The sequence below is a fragment of the Capra hircus genome, chromosome 3 (assembly GCF_001704415.2).
Source record: "Capra hircus breed San Clemente chromosome 3, ASM170441v1, whole genome shotgun sequence".
Taxonomy (NCBI): Eukaryota; Metazoa; Chordata; class Mammalia; order Artiodactyla; family Bovidae; genus Capra; species Capra hircus.
The window spans coordinates 8406288-8428426 of NC_030810.1; the positions used below are offsets into that span (position 1 = coordinate 8406288).

Sequence of the window (22139 nt, forward strand, 5' to 3'; positions counted from 1 at the left end):
CAGGGGTGGGAGCACTGAGGGAGGGTCACAGAAGGTCCAGGCAGCCTGGGAACCTAGGAAGGATTTACCAGGGAGCCGCAGGTCTGCGTCTTGGGGCCACTGAGTACACGTCGGGACTGCAGAATGGCACAGTCCACATTCCAGTAACTCAGGTCCCCCTGTACACAGGCCTTCCAAGGAGCATCTGACTTAGCACCGGGGTGCCCTTCAGTCATCAACACTCAGGGGACACAGAAGCAGGGGGGAAGGCAGAGGTTTGTTCCAGGAGGACTCTATGATGAGGCCAAAGCTGTGTGTGAGAGAGCGTGAGTGAGCATGCCTCTAGGCACGGGTGAGCCTGCTAGAGTGCATATGATACACAGCTATCCTTGAAGCAGGCAGCTAATAGCGAGCTGTGCAAAAATCCAGCGTGAGGGCTGGGCTCCTCCACTGAGTATCTCTGCCCAAGAAGACAGGCCTGGGATCCACTAGCTCCAAAGATTTGATTCATGCAACACATCCTGAGAGATTCCCTGGGTCAGCTGTACCGTAAAACCACGCATGACGTAGCCCATGTCCACCAAACTCCCCAAATCCAGTGGAGGAAGGTACTTCTATTCACTAGTTAGACTAGGGCAGGGAGGTGTTATAGGGCTAAGGGTGTAAATACAGTTAGAGGCCCCTGGACCTTAAAGCTTTGAGCGTGCTTTGAGCGTCACTCAGTTGTATCTCTTTGTGACCCTACGGACTGTAGCCCACCAGGTCCTCTCTCTCCATGGGATTTCCCAGACAAGACTACTGGAGTGGGTTGCCATTTCCTCCTCCAGGGCGTCTTCCCGATCTAGAGCTCGAACCCGAGTCTCCTGCACTGGCAGGCGGATTCCTTTATCGCAGGCAGATTCTTTTACTGCTCAGCCGTCGGGGAAGCCCTGAAGCTTTGACACCAGGCACTTAATTTTGCATGGGAAAAAGACTTTTTATTTTTGCCTCATGTAGAATTTTAATAAGTCACTCAAATTCTCACAAAACAGGATGCTCTGTAACGAGGAGAGTGGAGGAGACGTCCCTGAGAGGAGATGAGGAGCAAGGAATAAAAAGAAGGAAGCTCTCTGCAAAGATGAAACCGCCAGAAATCGTGCCACCTCCTTCCAGCTCCTCCCACATCACACAACCAGGGCAAAGAAAACCAGTGCTTAAACCCCTGTAAGAAATACTTCCCAGTTACAGCATCTTTCTTCCAGAGACCAAGGCCTCAAACAGAAGCCGACCTGGCTGGGTTCTGGCTGACCACTCACCAGGAATTCACACAAGCCCTGAGTTCTCCTGCCCCACCTTCAACCAAAACACTCAAACAGGCATAATCCCCATGCAGGTGAGGGAATTTCGACTCTAAGGTGGATCACTCTGCACCAAAGACACACTCAGGAGAGTCAGAAGCCCTTGCCTTTCTCTACGGAAGGAAAAAGAAGCACTTAATGTCCGGTTATTTCCACCCACCTTTCTCTGGGTAGAAGGCAATTCACTGGAAAGATACAGATAAGAGTGGGTGGGCTGCCTCCCCTCCCTCTTCCCTAGCAAACCTTAACTCGGCTCCCTTCACCCCTTTTGGCAAATTCCAGCCCTCCATCTCCACATCTCTTCCTCCTTCCCTCAGAGAAAAATCTAGAGAGGAGAAAAAGCAACTGGGGATGGGGGAGACGAGAAATGAAGAATTCCAGGACAGCCCCGCCTTTTCGGAGTTCAGTGGTGACAGGGAGTCGGGTGCTGGCAGGGCGTCCATGACATCATCGTTTCGGATTCCGAATAAAAAGACAACTTTCCCATAGCCAAACGCTCCTCTCCCCACCCTCTCTGTGGGGAATTGAAACACAAGCTTTTAGTATGCTGCAAAAACATCACAGCTGCATTTTAAGATGCTGTATTTAGGTCCTGCCTTTAAGTGGTTCCCCTCATTACCTCCCTTTGAACGGGGCCTCTGGATAAGCGTAGGGTAATTAAAATTTCCTGTCTAACCTTGACCGCTCCACCAGCTCCTATTACAGCCCTGGACACACTCTGTAGAGTCAGTTTCTTCGGGGCCCTCTTCCTCTTCGTTTTAAAATCAGGCCACTATTCTCTGGGCCCAGGCTATCCAGTAACACGCTTGGAGATGGAAAGGGAACTTTTTCTGGCCGGGCTGGTGATGCCTCTGGCTTCCCGCACTCATTAGAAAATTCTCTCTTCTACAACACACCAGGTCCCAACAATATAAAGACAAATGACCCCCACTCCAAGGATCCACTGTGTTCACAGGCTGGCAAGAATCCAGGAGTTCTTAAAATCTTGAAAATGTAAGAAATCCCTAGGCAAAATACTTCTAAATAGTATTAAAGAGATCAAAGCACGTTTTGCAATGTCTATGTGAGTAGAGGCCCAGACAAAAAGAATGGGCCTACTCTGATCCGGTCAAGTCAGGTTCTGGGTGAACTCAAAGGCGACATTACAGTCTGGATCTAGAGACTGATTAGAAACGAAATTCTTGCTGAAAGTAAGTGCACTCCTGGCACAAGTAGGGGTTTTCTGCTGGTTTTGTTCATTTTTTTGCAGTTAGACGGCAACTCCATCTGATCCCCCTTCTGTTGGGGTAGGAATCATTCTGGCTTGGGTTACCTCTCAGACATTCCTAAATCACCTAAATGGCAGAACGTGGTTAAGACTCTGACGTTCCTAAACCTGAGGGCTCCTTGGAAGGGCCTCCCCACCACTGTACTCTCCCAGGAGGCCAGGACAGGACAGTCATGGTGCACACCAACTGGACACCTCTGCCCGCCCTCAGTAATGAGCTGAAGGGGGTCCCCTCGAAATTCACAGCCACCCAGACCTGCAGAACATGACCTCTGTGCTAGTAGGATCTTTGCAGACGTGATAAATTGAGTTAGGATGAAGCCATACTGTGGAATTCCCTGGCGGTCCAATGGTTAGGACTCTGAACTTCAACTGCAAGGGGCAAGGGTTTGGTCCCTGATTGGGGGACAAAGATCACCCACATCCCTGAGCCTGGCCACAACTCCTGGGAGTCACAACTACTCAGCCCGAGTGCTGCACTACTGAAGCCCATGTTCCTAGAGCCTGAGCTCTGCACCAGGAAAAGCCACGGCAATCAGGAGGCTGCGAACTGCTCGCCACAATGAGAGAAAGCCCGGCCAAAGCAACAAAGACCAGCACAACCAAAAAAAATTAGATGGTGAAATCACTGGATTCGGGTGAGCCCTAAATCCAATGACAGGTGTCTATACAAGAAGGCCACACGAAGACAACACACGGGGAGAAGGCCATGCGGCTCTCAAGGCAGAGACTGGAGTGATGTGTCCATAAGCCCGGGATGCCAAGGATTGTTGGCAACCACCAGAAGCTGGAAGAGGCATGAAAGCGTTCTTCCCTAGAGCCTGTAGAGGGAGCGTGGCCCAGCTGACGCCATGACTTCAGTTTCCAGCTGCCAGAATGGTGAGAAAACACATCTCTCTTGTTTTAAGGCACCGGCTTGTGGTCCTTGTTACAGCAGCCTTAGGACTCATATCCACTTACCCCGCAGTGCAGTGAGTGAATCCCTTCAACAACCCCCCTGGGTGCAGTCCCAGAGGGGCCAATAAGCCAGCAAGTGGCCATGCACATCCACGTCCATGTCCGCACTCCACAGCTCAAGCTGCAGGAGAAATCGGCTTCAAAGGATAAAGCAGCCATTGCAAAGTGTTCGCAAACTGTTTAACAAAACGCACAACACAGAATCTGCATGTCCACCCAAATTACAGCCGTGAAAATTAGTGCCGCAAATCTACTGGCCTCACCATGGGCCAAGCATTGCACTAACTGCTTCACACACATGAATTCATTTAATTCCCACAATAATCTCACAAGCCAGGTGCCATTCTATCCCCACCTGACAGAAAGGGAGACTGAGGCACAAAGCCTTCCGGCAACCTGCCTAAAGTAACCTTAGAAGTAGCAAGTGGTAGAGTTGGTTTGAACCCAGGGAGCCTGGTTCCAAGTTCATGTTCTTAACAGGCTCACAACACTGCTTCTGCAATGGATAAAGCATGGAAAGCACGGAAAACAAGTTAATGTGTCATGTGTTCTTTGAGATTTTTCACACGATTTTTTTTTCAGTTTAAGCATAAAAAGCAACGGAAGTAGAAAAAGGGAGGAAGAGGTATTTTTCCAGTAGTCACGTACGGATGTGAGAACTGGGCCACAAAGAAGGTTACGCGCCAAAGAACTGATGCTTTCGAATTGTGGTGCTAGAGAAGACTCTTGAGAGTCCCTTGGACTGCAAGGAGTTCAAACCAGTCAATCCTAAAGGAAAGCAATCCTGAATATTCATTGGAAGGTCTGATGCTGAAGCTGAAGCTCCAGTACTTTGGCCACCTGGTGCAAAGAGCCGGCTCATTGGAGAATACCCTGATGCTGGGCGAGACTGAAGGTGGGAGGAGAAGGGGACGACAGAGCATCAGATGGTTGGATGGCATCACTGACTCAATGGACACGAGTTTGAGTAAGCTCCAGGAGATTGTGGAGGACAGGGAGGCCTAGCATGCTTCAGTGCCTGCGGTCACAAAGAGTCAGACATGACTTAGTGGCTGAAAAACAACAACAACGAGGTACGCTTCAGGTGGAGCAGACACGTGGCAATCACCAGCTGCTGGCTGGATAAGGTGACGCCATAGCAACGCACTCACAGGGCAGGGAGAGGATGGGAGAGGGGTGGGCATGCCTAGGAGGCATAGGTACCTGGAAGACCCCCACGAAGTGCTTTCCTTGCCCAGCCCTCAGAAAGCAGCTGCAGAAGAGGTTCAGTGCAGGAGTGACTGGATGTGAAGGGGGCTGTGAGCAACAGTGAGGTTTTCAAGAGGACTTACCTAGATGTAGTGTTTTTTTTTAAGTCATGCAGTTTTTTTTTTTTTAAAGTCATGTAGGACAGCAGGAAGAGGGAAACATGAAAGAGGGCCAGCAGGAAAGCTGGGCTGAGCTGTGAGCAAAGCTGGGATCAAGGACCTCATCAACTGCAAAGGGCACCTACAGGAAGGTGGCAGTGCCAGGCCAGCAGGTGGCAAATCCCCAGATGCCAGGCCCCACAGCAGCCTTGCGGGTACGAAGGGGATGAGGACTGAAGGGCAGAGCTGAATCAGAGGGTTCCAGGTGACAAACTCTCCCTGGCTGGGAGCTCCTGACCCTGGTGGGGTCGGGGGAGCAAGAGTTCAGCTGCCTCCCAGGGGAAAAACTGGGCAGGAACCCCTGAGGGGGGGACCCCATCACGCTCAGGTGGACGCTCACAGGGGCCAGGGCCAAGGAGTCCCTGTTTGTGCCCATGTGGGTGGCAGCGTGGGGAGGGTTTTGGACATGGACATGGGGCTTGGAGCCAAAGCTGGGGAACGGCTTTCAACAGAAAGCCCCTGTTTCATGTCTCAGGCTGACTTGGCGCTCGTCACCCACTCCTCTCACTCAGTTCTCACCAAACCCTTGAAAGAGGGCTTTCCGGGGGGGGGGGGGGCTCAGTGGGAAAGAATCTGCCTGCCAATGCAGGAGACGTGGGCTCTATCCCTGATCTGCGAAGATCCCACATGTGGCAACTAAGCCGGTGAGCCAGAACTGCTAAGCCTGTGCTCTGGAGCCGGGTGCCGAAACTACTAAAGCCCCGATGCCCTAGAGCCAGTGCTGCACAACAAGAGAAGCTACGGCGGCGGAAAGTCCAGGCCCCACAACTAGAGAAAAGCCGTGCAGCGACGAAGACCCAGCACAGCCAAAAATAAACTTTAAAAATTCAGTTAAAAAAAAACTTGAAAGGAACAGCTGCCCCCATTTTACAGATGAAGAGCGAGACGTGGTTACGCCACTTGCCCACGATCACAGCGAATGACCCTGGAATGAGGGGGAGGGGGGCTCTGTCTGTACCTTCTCCAAACTCAAAATGGATAATTGGGTCCTGATACTAGATTTAAGGGGAGTTTCCCAGATGATGCTAGTGGTAAAGAACCCACCTGCCAATGCTGGAGACCTGGGTTCAATCCCTGGGTGGGGAAGTTCCCCTGGAGAAGGGCATGGCAACCCACTCCAGTATTCTTGCCTGGAGAATTCCACAGACAGAGGAGCCTGGAGGGCTACAGTCCATGGGGTTGCAGAGTCGGACACGACTGAAGCACTTACAGTATAGCATTAGATTTGGGGGGGAGGGAAGGGTTTTTCCAAACCACCGTCAGGGAAAGAATGATTCTCCCAATGGTCCCTGCCCCTGGCAGTCACAGCAGCTACCCAGCCCTCACAGGAAGCTGGTGATTTTACCACAGTGCACACACCGGCTTCCTCAGTAAAAGTCCCACTGCCAAGCCCTCTGCCAGTCACCGCAGGGGTGGGCCACGTGGCTCAGGCCCAGCCAATCAGAGCAATGAATTCCTCTGGCCACAGTAATAGATTCAGAGCCAACCAGAAACAATAGTAAAGCTACAAAAGACACACACACAATAAGGCCTTTGCTATGGTTACCCTTCCCACTGGACTTACTAGAGCTGCTGTGGCCACACCGCCACCCCCAGGGATAAGCCACCTGAGAATGGGGACCACACAGAGAGGAAGCTGGCTCAGAAAAAGACATGAGCCTCTGAGGGCATCATTTGAGCTCCCAGATACAACCATACCTGACACCAGCCCTTTTTTCTTAACTTCTTGAGCCCATTAATGCCCTTTTTGTTTCTGCCAGTTTTGGTTGCAAGTGGCAGAAAACCCCAGCTAGACTTGTGACTGACCCGGTAGCTCTGGAGAAAGAAGTCCCACGCTTGACTAGGCTGCCAGTTCTTCAGGACCCTAGAGCGCACACTGCCTGTCCTTTAGCTTGACCTTCTTTCAGCATCTGTTTCCTCATCGGTGCCATCTTGCTTGATCTCCCAAGCCCCCCTGATTGTGTTCAGTTCAGTCCAATTCTTTGCGACCCCATGGACTGCAGCAAGCCAGGCCTCCCTGGCCATCACCAACTCCCAGAGTTTGCTCAAACTCATGTCCATTGAGTTGGTGATGCCATCCAGCCATCTGATTGTGTGGACTCCCTTTATCACTGTTAGGCAGCCAACAAACAAACAGCCTTTCCAAGGCTGTTCTACAGAAAAAACATAATAAAAATAAAAATAAATAAATGAAAGAAATCTGAATGACCCCAAAGCAAGAGGAAGATGACAGTCCCTGCGATGCCCTCTCTAAAGCCGCCTGGACTGGGAGGAACTGCTGGGCCCTGGGAGCCGTCAGTCGGGGAAGAGTAGGCCAGGAAAGGCATAACCCCAAATAAGTCAAAGGGGTGCTGACAAACCGCACACGTTTCAGTCTCTGCCCCAGTCAGTCTTCCGCCTCGACTCAGCTTTCCTTGCTGGGCTGTCGCTTCAGTCATCTCTGACTCTGTGCGATCCTAGGGTCCGAAGCCCGCCAGGCTCCTCTCTGTCCATGGGATTCTCCTGGCAAGAATCCTGGAGTGGGTTGCCATGCCCTCCTCCAGAGATCTTCCCCATCAGGATCAGACTGCATCTCTTATGTCTTCTTTCCTGGAGAAGGAAACCGCAACCCACTCCAGAAGTTTTGCCTGGAAAATCCCATGGACCGAGGAGCCTGGTGCGCTGCAGTCCATGGGGTCGCTAAGAGTCGGACATGACTGAGCGACTTCACTTTCACTTTTCACTTTCATGCATTGGCGAAGGAAACGGCAACCCACTCCAGTGTTCTTGCCTGGAGAATCCCAGGGACGGGGGAGCCTGGTGGGCTGCCGTCTATGGGGTCGCACAGAGTCGGACACGACTGAAGCAACTTAGTAGCAGGTGTTAACTCCAGAGAACAGCCTGGAAGCGAGGGACCGGGAAATTAGGGTGTCGAGGAAGCCGAGGAGACGCGGTGGCTCCGGGTACCAATCTGCCGACCTTGGTGCCGAGGCTGGAGCTGGACGCAGTCCGGCCTCAGGAAGGGGCTCAGGCTCCCGCCACACAGTGCCGGCCACAGCGCCTTTAAATAGAACCTCCGCGGGTAGGACAAACACATTCCAAGCGCTTTTTAAAACGCCCCAAGCAGGACCTGGCCGGCGGCCTCCGATACCCCCAGGCATTTCCCGGTCTTGGCGAAATTCTCCAACAAATATTAATAGCTCAGTTGGGAGCTTATGGTGTGCAAAATACTTTCTGGCCTTAAAAGGCAGGATGATTTTTTTCTCCCCACTCTCCAGATGAAGAAACTGAGGCCCAGGGAGCTGCCAGGCTACAAGGCCGACTACTAGTACAGGCCACCAGGCAACGCTGCCTCCATCGCCCGGGGTTGGGGCTCCCCCGAGGGGCACGACCGGAATGAACCCACGTCGGACCAGTTGCCAGCTGCCGTGTCCGGTTCCTACGGGCACCTCCTGCCCAAGAGGCAAGAAGGGGGAACACGGCCAAGGCGACGCCCCCAGGAGGCTCCCCAAACGCGCTCGCTCCCGGAACGTACTGATCTTCTGCGAAGTTTAACAAACCCCCAGTTCTCTGTCTCCGCGGGTACAGCAAACCCCGCGCAGCAGCCAAGGATAAGTTTCCTCCTTTGTTTTTAAAAGATAAAGGACAAAGAAGGCTAATTTCTCCCTCGGGAGATAAAGTTGGCAGGTGAGGAGCAGCGCGTCTCGGTTTCCTAGAAGTTGCGTGCTGGGCAAAATCTTCGAGCCAGGCGGCGGAGCGGGCGGGACCCGCCGTCTGGACCCCTGAGCCCAGGATTCGGGCTCGGTTGCCCGAGCGGAACTTGTGAGCCAGGTCAGGAAGAACCGCAGCTCCTGCCCTCGGTGTCCCAGCCCGGCTGGATCACCCAGCACCACCGCGCCGGGATCGCTCGGGGCGTGCGGGATCTTGGGGGCGTTAGGGTTAAATGATAAAGAAACCGCTGCACTGGCCCCCTCCGTCCTACCCCAAACGGGGCCCGGGACTTTGAGAGACCGCCCCACCTCCCCCGCCCCTCCCTCCGGGGCTCCGGGTCCCCGGGGACGCACGGCGCGAGCGCTCACAGTTTGAACATGCTCTCCAGGTCCTTGATGAGGCGGCGGCTGAACTCCGGGAACTCCGAGTAGGGGTGGAAGACCCTGCAGCTGCGGGGCCGCGCCGCGCCCTCGTTGATGTCCAGCCGTCGGTTCAGCTGCGCGCTCAGCTCGGCGTCGGCTCTGGCGGTGGGCGCCCAGGCGGGCGGCTGCGGCTGGGGCTCGGCGTCTGGGGCGGCTCCGGGCGCCGACTGGAGCCCGCTGTCCCCTTCCTCCCACTGCAGTCGCCGCTGCAGCTTGCTCGCCAGCTCCTCGCTGGCCATGGCCTCGGTGGATCCGGAGACTCAGGGACTGGGCGGGCAGCGGCTGGCGACTCTGCGACACTTTGCCGAGACGGCGGGGACCCGGCGGTTGGGTGGAACCGTGGGCAGGCGGGGCGGAGCCGCGGCTTTAAGGAGGAGCTGTGGCTCGGGGACCGCCCGCCCCGGAGGCCACAGGTGCCCGCCTGTCCCGGGGATGTCGACCCGCCGAGCGCTTCCCGGGATGGGGCGCGGACCCTCGGATCAACCCTGAGCTTTCCGCCCGCTCCCGGGGGCCCGGGGACCTTGGGGTCCTCCGGGAACGGCAGCGGGCGAAAGTTTCACTACCGTTCTGGCGGTTCCTTTCTCGTCCCCTAGAAGTGCCCCGACTGCCTGCCGGCGCTCGCGGCCGGTGACAGACTGGGGGTGGGGGGAGCCGAGCGCCCCCGAGTGACACCCGCGCGCCCCCAGGACTGCGGGTGGCATCCTCGCCGCCACTGGTCTCGAGGTCTGGGAGAGGGAGGCGCCCTCAGGGAGCGCGGGGAAGGGCGAGCTGACTTTTAAATACTCACTCTAAAGACATGTTTCCAAAACACACTAAAAATACTAAAAACAAATAAGCAAACAGAAAAAAAAAAAAAAGCAAGCGGGCAGAGACGAACTCCTGGCTCTCTTGTGGTAAGACACCAGAGCCACTTCGGAGACTCTGACTTTTCCTGTGGAACGCAAGAAAGTAAAAAAGAAGCTTGAAAATAAAGAAATAAGTCAGCATTTTAACACCACGGTTAAAAAAAAAAGTCACTCCCTAAGGAAGGCTGATGTGGATGGCTGTTACGTCAGCCAAGCCTTGAGAAAAATCTTGTAAACACCGCTCTGCCCCTGAGGACTCTGCCTTGACTTTGTTCTGACTGCCTAGGGGCTGCTGCCCAGGGCCTGTCCCCACTGCGGGCTGTGGGCACCTGAGATCCAGGACCAGCCTTTGGCACTGGGGTGTGTAGGGCCCAAGGGGGTCCTGGCAGGGATTCTGAGCATCTGGAGAGGCCTGTGTGCTTTTTCCCTCAGTCCTGTAGGACCCTTTGCCGCCCCATGGACTGTAGCCCAGCAGGCTCCTCTAGCTGTGGGGATTCTCCAGGTGAGAATACTGAAGTGAGTTGCCATGCTCTCCTCCAGGGATCTTCCCGAAATATATATATAATTAGGGAAAATATTAAATTTTTAAATAAAGTGATCAAATAGAACCTTTTCAACATCCCTACTGGGAAGCCCCATACATATATATTTTTTTAATTAGGGAAAAATTAAGTTTTTAAATAAAGTGATCAAATAAAATCTTTTAAACATCCCTATTGGGGCTTCCCAGGTGGCACTAGTGGTAAAGACCCTTTCTGCCAATGCAGGAGACATAAGAGACACAGATGTGATCCCTGGTTCACAAAGATCCCCTGGAGGAGGAGGGCATAGCAACCCACTCCAGTATCCTTGCCTGGAGAACCCTCATGGGCAGAGGAGCCTGGTAGGTTATAGTCCATGGGGTCACAAAGAGCCAGACACGACTAAGCTACTAACACACACACATCAATACTACTGTGCAAATATGACCTATATTTTGTAAAACACATTTCTATGCACAGGAAAAAAAAAAAGAGAAAGGGACCAAATTATCATTTTAAAAAATAGTTATATTCATTGATCGGCTGTGCTCGCTCTTCGTCAACTCGTGGGCTTTCCTCCAGTTGTGGCGAGTGGCGGCCACTCGCTGGCTGTGGCGTCTCTTGCTGTGGAGCACAGGCTATAGCGTGCCAGGGCTTGTGGACTCAGTCCGTTTCAGCTACCATGCTCTAGAGCACAGGCTCAGTAGCTGTGGTGCACGGGCTTAGTTGCTCCACGGCATGCGGGATCAGCCCAGACTAGGGGTCGGACCCATGTCTCCTGCATTGGCAGGCGGATTCTTTACCACTGAGCCACCAGAGAAGCCCAGGATCGCATTATTAACTGTTGTAAACACTGGGAGTCCAACCATTTCCGTCAACTATTTTAATTCTCACTTCTCTGAATTTTCTACAATGACCGCACAGAACTGCTATAACAAAACAAATATGATTGCTTGCAACGGAACAGGGGAGCGATGTTAGCTGTGGAGCAGTTGGAAGTATTTTGCCTGTGTCATCCCATGAATGTGTTTCTTTCACTGACATTCCTGGGGGATGGCTACAGGAGATTTTACCTTTCTTCTGTCCATGGAATTCTCCAGGCAAAAATACTGGAGTGGGTTGCCGTTCCCTTCTCCAGGGCATCTTCCCGACCCAGGGATTGAACATGGGTCTCCTGCACTGCAGGCAGATTCTTTACCATCTGAGCCACCAGGGAAGCCCCTTTGCATTTCACAGGGGAAATCAAACGTGTTTTACCTCCAGGATTTCTTTTCAGTTCCCTGTTACTATGTAACAAACCATCCCCAAACCTAAGGCCCAAACAACACATTTACTTTGCTCACAAATCTTCACTTTGGACAGACCTTCATGGGGAAGTCCCTCCTCTGACCCACCTGGTGCAAGGTGGGATAGCTCGGAGGCTGGAGGGGAGAATCCATCTGAAGATTTATTCCCTCCCAGGTATGGACTGACGCTGGCTGATGCTTGGCTAGAACACCTACGTGTGGCCTGTGCTTCCTCCCAGCATGGTCACTGGGTTCCCAGGGCGGGCTTGCAAAGAGACAGAGGGAGGTAGAAACTTCATCGCCTTATGAATAGGATCAGAAATCACACAGCTCGACTCTATTGGTCAGAACAGTCATGAAGGAGAGAGGACGTACATCTCCACCCCTCGGGCTTCCCTGGATGGTGGTCCAGTGGGTAAGAATCCGCCTGCAAATGCAGAGCATACAGGTTCGACCCCTGGTCCGGGAAGATCCCACATGCTGCAGAGCAACGAAACCCGTGTGCCTTAACTGCTGAGCCTGGCTCTAGAGCCTGGGAGCCGCAAATACTGAGTTCACGCGCCACAGCTGCTGGAGCCCACGAGCCCACGAGCCCCTGCTTCGCAGTAAGAAAAGCCGCAAAGGAAAGTCCGTGCACCGCAGCTAGAGCACAGCCCCTACGCGCCACTAAAGAAAAGCACAGCAACGAAGACCCAGCACAGCCAAAAATAAAGAATCTCCACCTCTCAATGGAGGTGTGATAAAATCATCTAGAAACAGTGTATGAGATGGGATATGTCATTGTGATCATCTGTCTTCATTTGAAAAATCTATTGATTTTTTTAAATCGCTCATTTTGTTCTCTTTTCATAAAAAAATAATTATTTATTTGGCTACACCGAGTCTTAGTCATGACACTCAGGGTCTTTGATCTTTTCTGTGGCCCTCGGGATGTTTAGTTGCAGTATATGGGATCCGCTGACTGGGGATCGAACCTAGGTCCCACGCATTGGGAGCAGGGAGTCTTAGCCGCTGGACCCCAGGGAAGAAGCCTCTACTGTGACCATCTTAGGAAAATACAATTTGCCAGTCCTCCCTCTGAAAACCCCTGCAGGCTTGAGGCTCTCGTGGTTCTGTGGCATTCAGACAAGAACAGGTATGCCCTTCAGCCTAGATGGGTTGGCACCAGTCTCTCAGCCCTCTGGGAAGCATGGGCCTGCAAGCTACTAGGAAGTCAGAATGAATCCAAGTCCAGAAAGGGGAAAACGCTTCCAAGTGAGCAGAAACCTGGCTCTGCTTCCCTCTCTGGAGGCATGCAGTCCTGTGTATCTTGGCATTGTCAACCTCTTTAACAAGACAAAACCTCAGGCCTTTGATTCGTGTTAGAGGAAAAGATTTTGTCCTTCGCAAATGAAGTAACTGTTAGTGTCGTGTGCTCTTCCTAAGTCTCTTCATGCACTGAAAACATTCTAAAATTAGACAGTGATGATGACTGTACAACTCCATGAGTATAATACAAACCATTGAGTTGTACACTGCAAAAGGGTGAAGTCTATGCATGTGAATTATATCTCAACAAATCTGTTCTTTTTAAAATGACAGTAATAAGCCGTTACCTATTAACATAAATAGTATAACCGAGAAGTCCAATATTGTTTTACATTTCTGCTTGTCTTTCACACACACACACACACACACACCTTTCATCTCTGCCTTAACAGTAGACTTGGATATCACATCTGTTTCTGCATTAGATTGCTGTGATTTGTGCTTTCTTTGAAATCTGTGAAGAAAATCCAGGCTTCCAAAGACCACTGGGAATGTCAGTTCAGTTCAGTCGCTCAGTCGTGTCCGACTCTTTGCGACCCCATGGACTGCAGCACGCCAGGCTTCTCTGTCCTTCACCATCTCCCGGAATTTGCTCAAACTCATGTCGATCGAGTTGGTGATGCCATCAAACCATCTTGTCCTCTGTCGTCCCCTTCTCCTTTTCCCTTCAATCTTTCCCAGCATCAGGGACTTTTCCAGTGACTGGGTTCTTCACATCAGGTGGCCAATGTATTGGACCTTCATCTTCAGCAGCAGTCCTTCCAATGAATATTCAGGACTAATTTCCTTTAGGATTGACTGGTTTGATTTGCTTGCAGTCCAAGGGACACTCAAGAGTCTTCTCCAAAACCACAGTGCAAAAGCACCAATTCTTCGGCACTCAGCTTTCTTCAGTTCTCATTTCCATACATGACTACTGGAAAAACCACAGCTTTGACCATAGCTTTCACTACTGGACAAACCATAGCTGGGAATGTAGTTGGATGTATAAATGGAAAAGGGGAGAGTGGTTGTTTCATCTTTTCAGATAATTGTGGTTATCATTTTTCTTTGTTACTACACCAAAACTCCTAAGTGATAGTTTCCTGAAATTTAATTGCAACATGGAAGATGAAAGCATCCAGATTATCTGTTACTGTATGAGTATGGATGATAATCACTCTATCTTGCACATGTAATGGGTCCTTGAGTTAGGCATGTTACTTTGTACTGTTACAGGCTTCCCTAGTGGCTCAGTGCTAAAGAATCCACCCACAAGGTGGGAGACTCCAGTTGGATCTCTGGATCAGGAAGATCCCCTGGAGGAGGAAATGACAACCCACTCTAGTATTCTTGCCTGGGAAATCCTATGGACAGAGGAGCCTGGTGGGCTACAGTCCATAGGATCACAAAAGTCAGAAAAGTCAACTCTTTGGAAAAGACCCTGATGCTGGGAAAGACTGAGAGCAAAAGAAAAGGGCAGCAGAGGATGAAATGGTTAGATAGCATCACTAACTCAAAGGACACGAATCTGAGCAAATTTCAGGAGATAGTGGAGGACAGAGGAGCCTGGCAGGCTGCAGTCCATGGTGTTGCAAAGAGCTGGACAGACTTAGTGACTGCACAACATTGCAAGGAAAAGTAATGGAAGGTTTAACATGTAAACCGGAAGAAGATATCAACAAAGGCAACAAAGTATCCAGAACCTCACTGGGCGCTCCTACAGAGCAGTGGTTAAAAAGAAAAACAAACTGATGAGAACTTGGGCAAGGGTATGAGCAAACTTACCTAAGCCGGTTTAACCTAGTACAACTCAGACTTTACTTGGTTGGTTAGTGTATCGGTCAAAGAAGTTTAGAGGGGGTGTTTACTCCCCCACATTCTTGTTATCATATTATAAGGAAAGCCAGCCCCAGACCAAATTCTGCTAAACATAAAATTATTTATTATGGGAATTCCCTGGCAGTCCAGTGGGTAGGATTCTGTGCTTTCACTGCCAAGGGAGAGGGTTCGATCCCTGGTCAGGGAAGTAGTATTCCTCAAACTTCAAAGTGAAAGTTGCTCAGTCGTGTCCAACTCTTTGCGACCCCATGGACTAGGCTATGGAATTCTCTAGGCCAGAATACTGGGATGGATAGCCTTTCCCTTCTCCAGGGGGATCTTCCCCACCCAGGGATCATACCCAGGTCTCCCGCACTGCAGGCGGATTCTTTACCAGCTGAGCCACAAGGGAAGGCCAAGAATACTGGAGTGGGTAGCCTATCCCTTCTCCAGTGGCTCTTCACGGCACAGGAATCAAACTGGGGTCTCCTGCATTGCAGGCGATTCTTTACCAACTGAGCTATAAGGGAAGCCCCTAAGCATCAAGGCAAGTACAAAAAAAAAAAAAGATATTTATTAAACCAACATCCCCAGCAAGCAAACATAGAAATTTGATGAAGTCTCAAGTCCCAGCTCTTGACCATGTTTTAGAAAATCCAACCAAAGCCTTCACCAGAGGCCAGCACACACTCTAGAAACCAGATTCCTTGCCTTACTTATGACCATCACCAAACAACCAGAAGCCCTCCTACATCAGTGGCTGAAAGCTGGCTAATAAAAATCAAGCCTTAGGGGCAGGTTAGAAATTTTGGCGATATCTCATGTCCTTTGCAGTATGGAGGTGGGTGGGGGGGTTAAACTATTTTAAAGCAACCCACATACCTTAAAAAAACAGTACTTTTCATTTCACCAATGAGAGCCTGATTTGACCATTATTCAGTTTAGTCAATGAGCCGCTATATTCACCGATGCTTTTTTTAAAATTTCTGACATCATTAGCTTAATTAGTAATCATGTTTCAGTGATGATCCAGTTATGCATAACAAGAAGACTTGCATAAGCAACATCTGAGGTGAGAGCCTTCCAATATAATGCTGGCTGGTACATCTGGACTGTGTGCCCTTTATAAAAAAAGTTAAGGTAAAATTTGAGCTTCCTAGGTGGCACTAGCAGTAAAGAACCTGTCTGCCAGTGCAGGAGAAGTAAGAGACACGAGTTCTATCCCTGGGTGGGGAGGATCCCCTGGAGGAGGACGTGGCCTCCCACTGCAATATTCTTGCCTGGAGAATCCCAGGGACAGAGGGCCCTGGTGGGCTGCAGTCCAGAGGGTCGCAAAGTGTCGGACACGACTGAAGCTACTTAGCATGCATGCAAGGTAAAATTCACAAAACACACAATCAATCATTTTGAAGTATACAATTTAGTTCAAGTCAAGCAGTGTCAGAAATCGGGGATGAGGGTGGGGGGAATGACTGGGAGGGAACACAGGAGGGCCTTCAGACAGTGTTTTATTTCCTGATCTTGCTGGTAACAATACCAGTGGTTCATGTTGGAAAATTTCATCAAGCAATACCCTCATGATGGGTACTCAGGTTTTGTAATTTTTTGCATCTGCGTCTGTGGTGGTTTGGAAACATGGCCACAAATGATTTGACATCCCTCCCACTGAGAGGGTCTGTGTCCCCACCCCTTGAACTTGGATGGGCCCGTGTGGAAGGGCTTCCCTGATGGACCAGTGCAGAGGACAGATTCCTTCCCTGGTCTGGGACGGTTCCACATGCCTCAGGACAACTCAGCCTGTGTGCCACCACCCTGATCCCATGCTCTGCAGCCTGGGAGCTGTAACTAGAGAAAGCCCAAGAGCAGCAGTGAAGACCCAGCACAGCCAAAAAGAGGGGGAATATGGTGGAAGTGATGCAACATTGCTTCCGAGGCTAGATGAAGAAAGGCCTCTCTGTTTCCTCCTTGCCTTCTTGGAACACTCATTCTTGCCACCCTGAGTCACCGGGCAGGACGCCTGCTTACTCTGAGGTTGCCAGGTCAGAGACGCCCCTGGTGGGGATATCGTCCGTGGGCCCAGAGAAGCCAGTCCATCCCACGTGCCACACATGTGAGCAAAGAGGTCATCTAGGGAGTGGGCTCTGGGACCCAGGTCTTCCGGCCCCAGTCACCAGGGTCGCCCCTGGGGAGGTCCCAGGTTACCTGGAACAGAGAAGGGCCACCGCCCCGTGCTCAGCTCCTGACCCAGAGGGTCCATGAATGCAGTATACTGGTGGTGGCCGTTTCCCATCACTGCGTCTTTGGGAATTGTGGTAAAAACAACAGGGCTTCCCTGGTAGCTCAGTTGGTAAAAGATTCGTGCATCGGGAAGATCCGCTGGAGAAGGGATAGGCTACCCACTCCAGTATTCTTGGGCTTCCCTTGTGGCTCAGCTGGTAAAGAATCCACCTGCAATGTGGGAGACCTGGGTTCAATCCCTGGGTTGGGAAGATCCCCTGGAGAAGGGTGAAGACTACCCACTTCAGTATTCTGTCCTGGAGAATTCCAGGGACTGTATAGTCCACAGGGTCGCAAAGAGCTTGACCCGACTGAGCGACTTTATGAACACCACTGAGTTCCAGGTGTTTTGTTACATCACAGCAAAGACTGGAACAATGCTTGTGGTTCAGTCGTGTCCGACTCTGCGACGCCATGGACTGCAGCACGCCAGGCTTCCCTGTCCTTCAGTATCCTTCTTTTTTGACACCCGGAAGCACAGCTAAGGAAGCCTCACGGGGTTGGGAGAGCATGCCCCCCAATTTCTCAGACAGGCTGCCCCCTGCTGGAGGCCATGGGGAACCACATGGCAAATGGTTCCCTGAGTCACCCAGCTGGTTGGTGGGAACCCTCTGGGAGGGTGGGCCTCCTACTTGCCCCTTCTCTGGATGGCAGCAGAGGCTTCCTGTTGGCACATCGCTGGGACAGTTCGTGCCTCAGGGGTTTCAGATTTAGTTCTTGGAAGCTCTGAGGTTTAGGAGGACAAACAGAACTGCTCTGCCCAAGGGAGGGAGATTCAGACACAGAAGCGGCTCCAACCAGCCGGTGAGCAGCTGGGAGCACAGCTGGCCCACCTGCCACCCTGAGTGTCTGCTGCTGCATCCCAACTGACCGCCCAGGGTGCCCGCTGCGGGGCCGTGCCCGCGGTTTCTTCATTGCCCAGGCAACTGGAGCCCTGTAGTTATAGAAGGGCACGTGACATGCTTAGTCGCTCAGTCATGTCCGACTCTGCGAGCCCATGGACTGTGGCTCACCAGGCTCCTTTGTCCATGGGATTCTCCAGGCAAGAATACTGGAGTGGGCTGCCATTTCCTTCTCCAGGGGATCTTCCCAACCCAGGGATCAAACCTTCATCTCCCGTCTCCCGCATGGCAGGCAAATTCTTTCCCACTAGCCATCGGGGAAGCTCACAGAGGACCTTGTCACAGATGTGATACATATCACACGGGGAGCAGAGACTCTCCCAAGAAGCCCTGGGGGCAGGGTGCAGAGCCTTGTCCTGGCCTGGCTTTAGGGTTCTGGGTAGACTCCCCTAGGCTGCTGTCTTCTCAGGACGGACTCCCTCCATCCCCCCACCCCACCCCTCCCCTCATCCTGCCTCCCCTCACATCTCCAGGATGCATGTGCAATCCAGGGTCACTGGAGGCTCAGTGGGCAGAAGACGGGTCCTGGTGGAGCAGGTGGCCATACTGTTTCCTTCATCCCTGCAGGTGGGCTCTGGAGCCTCCACCCCCATGGTCTGCCTGGAAGGTTTTTTTTCATTCATTTGACAGTATTTACTGGGCATCTGGGATTCCTTGGTGGCTCAGATGGTAAAGAAGCTTCCTGCAATGCAGGAGACCCAGCTTCGATCCCTGGGTTGGGAATATCCCCTGGGGAAGGGAAGGGTAGCTCACTCCAGGATTCTTGCCTGGGAAATCCCATGGACAGAGGAGCCTGGCCGGCTACAGTCTATTGGGTCACAAAGAGTCGGACACGACTGAGCAAATAAGCACGCAGGCACACACTCAGCTCACTTCAGCTCAGTCCAGGCGCTCAGTCGTGTCCGACTCTCTGCGACCCCATGAACCGCAGCACGCCAGGCCTCCCTGCCCATCACCACCTCCCGGAGTTCACTCAGACTCACGGCCATCGAGTCGGTGATGCCATCCAGCCATCTCACACTCTGTCGTCCCCTTCTCCTCCTGCCCCCAATCCCTCCCAGCATCAGAGACTTTTCCAATGAGTCAACTCTTCACATGAGGTGGCCAAAGTACTGGAGTTTCAGCTTTAGCATCATTCCTTCCAAAGAAATCCCAGGGCTGATCTCCTTCAGAATGGACTGGTTGGATCTCCTTCCAGTCCAAGGGACTCTCAAGAGTCTTCTCCAACACCACAGTTCAAAAGCATTAATTCTTTGGCGCTCAGCTTTCTTCACAGTCCAACTCTCACATCCATACATGACTAACTGGAAAAACCATAGCCTTGACTAGACGGACCTTTGTTGGCAAAGTAATGTCTCTGCTTTTGAATATACTATCTAGGTTGGTCATAACTTTCCTTCCAAGGAGTAAGCGTCTTTTAATTTCATGGCTGCAGTCACCATCTGCAGTGATTTTGGAGGCCAAAAATATAAAGTCTGACACTATTTTCACTGTTTCCCTATCCATTTCCCATGAAGTCATGGGACCAGATGCCATGATCTTCGTTTTCTGAATGTTGAGCTTTAAGCCAACTTTTTAACTCTCCTCTTTCACTTTCATCAAGAGGCTTTTTAGTTCCTCTTCACTTTCTGCCATAAGGGTGGTGTCATCTGCATATCTGAGTTTTTTTATATTTTTCCTGGCAATCTTGATTCCAGCTTGTGCTTCTTCCAGCCCAGTGTTTCTCATGATGTACTCTGCATAGAAGTTAAATAAGCAGGGTGACAATATACAGCCTTGATGTACTCCTTTTCCTATTTGGAACCAGTCTGTTGTTCCATGTCCAGTTCTAACTGTTGCTTCCTGACCTGCATATGGGTTTCTCAAGAGTCAGGTCAGGTGGTCTGGTATTCCCATCTCTTTCAGAATTTTCCACAATTGATTGTGATCCACACAGTCAAAGGCTTTGGCATAGTCAATAAAGCAGAAATAGATGTTTTTCTGGAACTCTGTTGGCAATTTGATCTCTGTTTCCTCTGCCTTTTCTAAAACCAGCTTGAACATCAGGAAGTTCACGGTTCACATATTGCTGAAGCCTGGCTTGGAGAATTTTGAGCATTACTTTACTAGTGTGTGAGATGAGTGCAATTGTGCAGTAGTTTGAGCATTCTTTGGCATTGCCTTTCTTGGGATTGGGATAAAAACTGACCTTTTCCAGTCCTGTGGCCACTGCTGAGTTTTCCAAAGCTGTGAAGAGATACCCCATGTCCAAGGTAAGAGAAACCCAAGTAAGACGGTAAGTGTTGCAAGAGGGCATCAGAGGGCAGACACACTGAAACTATAATCACAGAAAACTAGTTAATCTAATCACATGGACCACAACCTTGTCTAACTCAATGAAACTAAGCCATGCCCTGTGGGGCCACCCAAGATGGGTGGGTCATGGTGGAGAGGTCTGACAGAATGTGGTCCACTGGAGAAGGGAATGGCAAACCACTTCAGTATTCTTGCCTTGAGAACCCCATGAACAGTATGAAAAGGCAAAATGATAGGATACTGAAAGAGGAACTCCTCAGGTCAGTAGGTGCCCAATATGCTACTGGAGATCAGTGTAGAAATAACTCCAGAAAGAATGAAGGGATGGAGCCAAAGCAAAAACAATACCCAGCTGTGGATGTGACTGGTGATAGAAGCAAGGTCCGATGCTGTAAAGAGCAATATTGCATAGGAACCTGGAATGTCAGGTCCATGAATCAAGGCAAATTGGAAGTGGTCAAACAGGAGATGGCAAGGGTGAAAGTCAACACTCTAGGAATCAGCGAACTAAAATGGACTGGAATGGGTGAATTTAACTCAGATGACCATTATATCTACTACTGCGGGCAAGAATCCCTTAGAAGAAATGGAGTGGCCATCACGGTCAACAAAAGAGTCTGAAATGCAGTACTTGGATGAAATCTCAAAAGTGACAGAATGATCTCTGTTCGTTTCCAGGGCAAACCATTCAATATCATAGTAATCCAAGTCTATGCCCCAACGAGTAACGCTGAAGAAGCTGAAGTTGAATGATTCTATGAAGACCTACAAGATCTTTTAGAACTAACATCCAAAAAAGATGTGCTTTTCATTATAGGGGACTGGAATGAAAAAGTAGGAAGTCAAGAAACACCTGGAGTAACAGGCAAATTTGGCTTTGGAATACAGAATGAAGCAGGGCAAAGGCTAATAGAGTTTTGCCAAGAGAACGCACTGGTCATACCAAACACCCTCTTTCAACAACACAAGAGAAGACTCTACACATGGACATCACCAGATGGTCAACACCGAAATCAGATTGATTATATTCTTTGCAGCCAAAGATGGAGAAGCTCTATACAGTCATCAAAAACAAGACCAGGAGCTGACTGTGGCTCAGATCATGAACTCCTTATTGCCAAATTCAGGCTTAAATTGAAGAAAGTAGGGAAAACCACTAGACCATTCGGGTGTGACCTAAATCAAATCCCCTATGATTATACAGTGGAAGTGAGAAATAGATCTAAGGGCCTAGATCTGATAGATAGAGTGCCTGATGAACTATGGACGGAGGTTCGTGACATTGTACAGAAGACAGGGATCAAGACCATCCCATGGAAAAGAAATGCAAAAAAGCAAAATGGCTGTCTGGGGAGGCCTTACAAATAGCTGTGAAAAGAAGAGAGGCAAAACGCAAAGGAGAAAAGGAAAGATATAAGCATCTGAATGCAGAGTTCCAAAGAATAGCAAGAAGAGATAAGAAAGCCTTCCTCGGCGATCAATGCAAAGAAATAGAGAAAAACAACAGAAGGGCAAAGACTAGAGATCTCTTCAAGAAAATTACAGATACCAAGGGAACATTTCATGCAAGGGTGGGCTTGATAAAGGACAGGAATGGTATCGACTTAACAGAAGCAGAAGATATTAAGAGGTGGCAAGAATACACAGAAGAACTGTACAAAAAAGATCTTCACAACTAAGATAATCATGATGGTGTGATCACTCACCTAGAGCCAGACATCCTGGAATGTGACGTTAAGTGGGCCTTAGAAAGCATCATGACGAACAAAGCTAGTGGAGGTGATGGAATTCCAGTTGAGCTGTTTCAAATCCTGAAAGGTGATGCTGTGAAAGTGCTGCACTCAATA

General features: G+C 50.7%; 1 protein-coding gene across 2 annotated transcripts in view; it reads right to left on the minus strand.

The window, feature by feature from the left end:
- The window catches only part of EFHD1 (EF-hand domain family member D1), a 44052-nt gene extending 34658 nt beyond the window's left edge, over window positions 1-9394 (minus strand). Inside the window, exon 1 of one of the 2 annotated variants that reach the window (XM_018041122.1) lies at window positions 9005-9394. In XM_018041122.1, coding sequence (XP_017896611.1) covers window positions 9005-9297 — 293 coding nt within the window. In that variant the 5' untranslated portion in view covers window positions 9298-9394. The remainder of the gene's footprint in view (window positions 1-9004) is intronic. The other variant, XM_018041119.1, reaches the window with a different exon arrangement.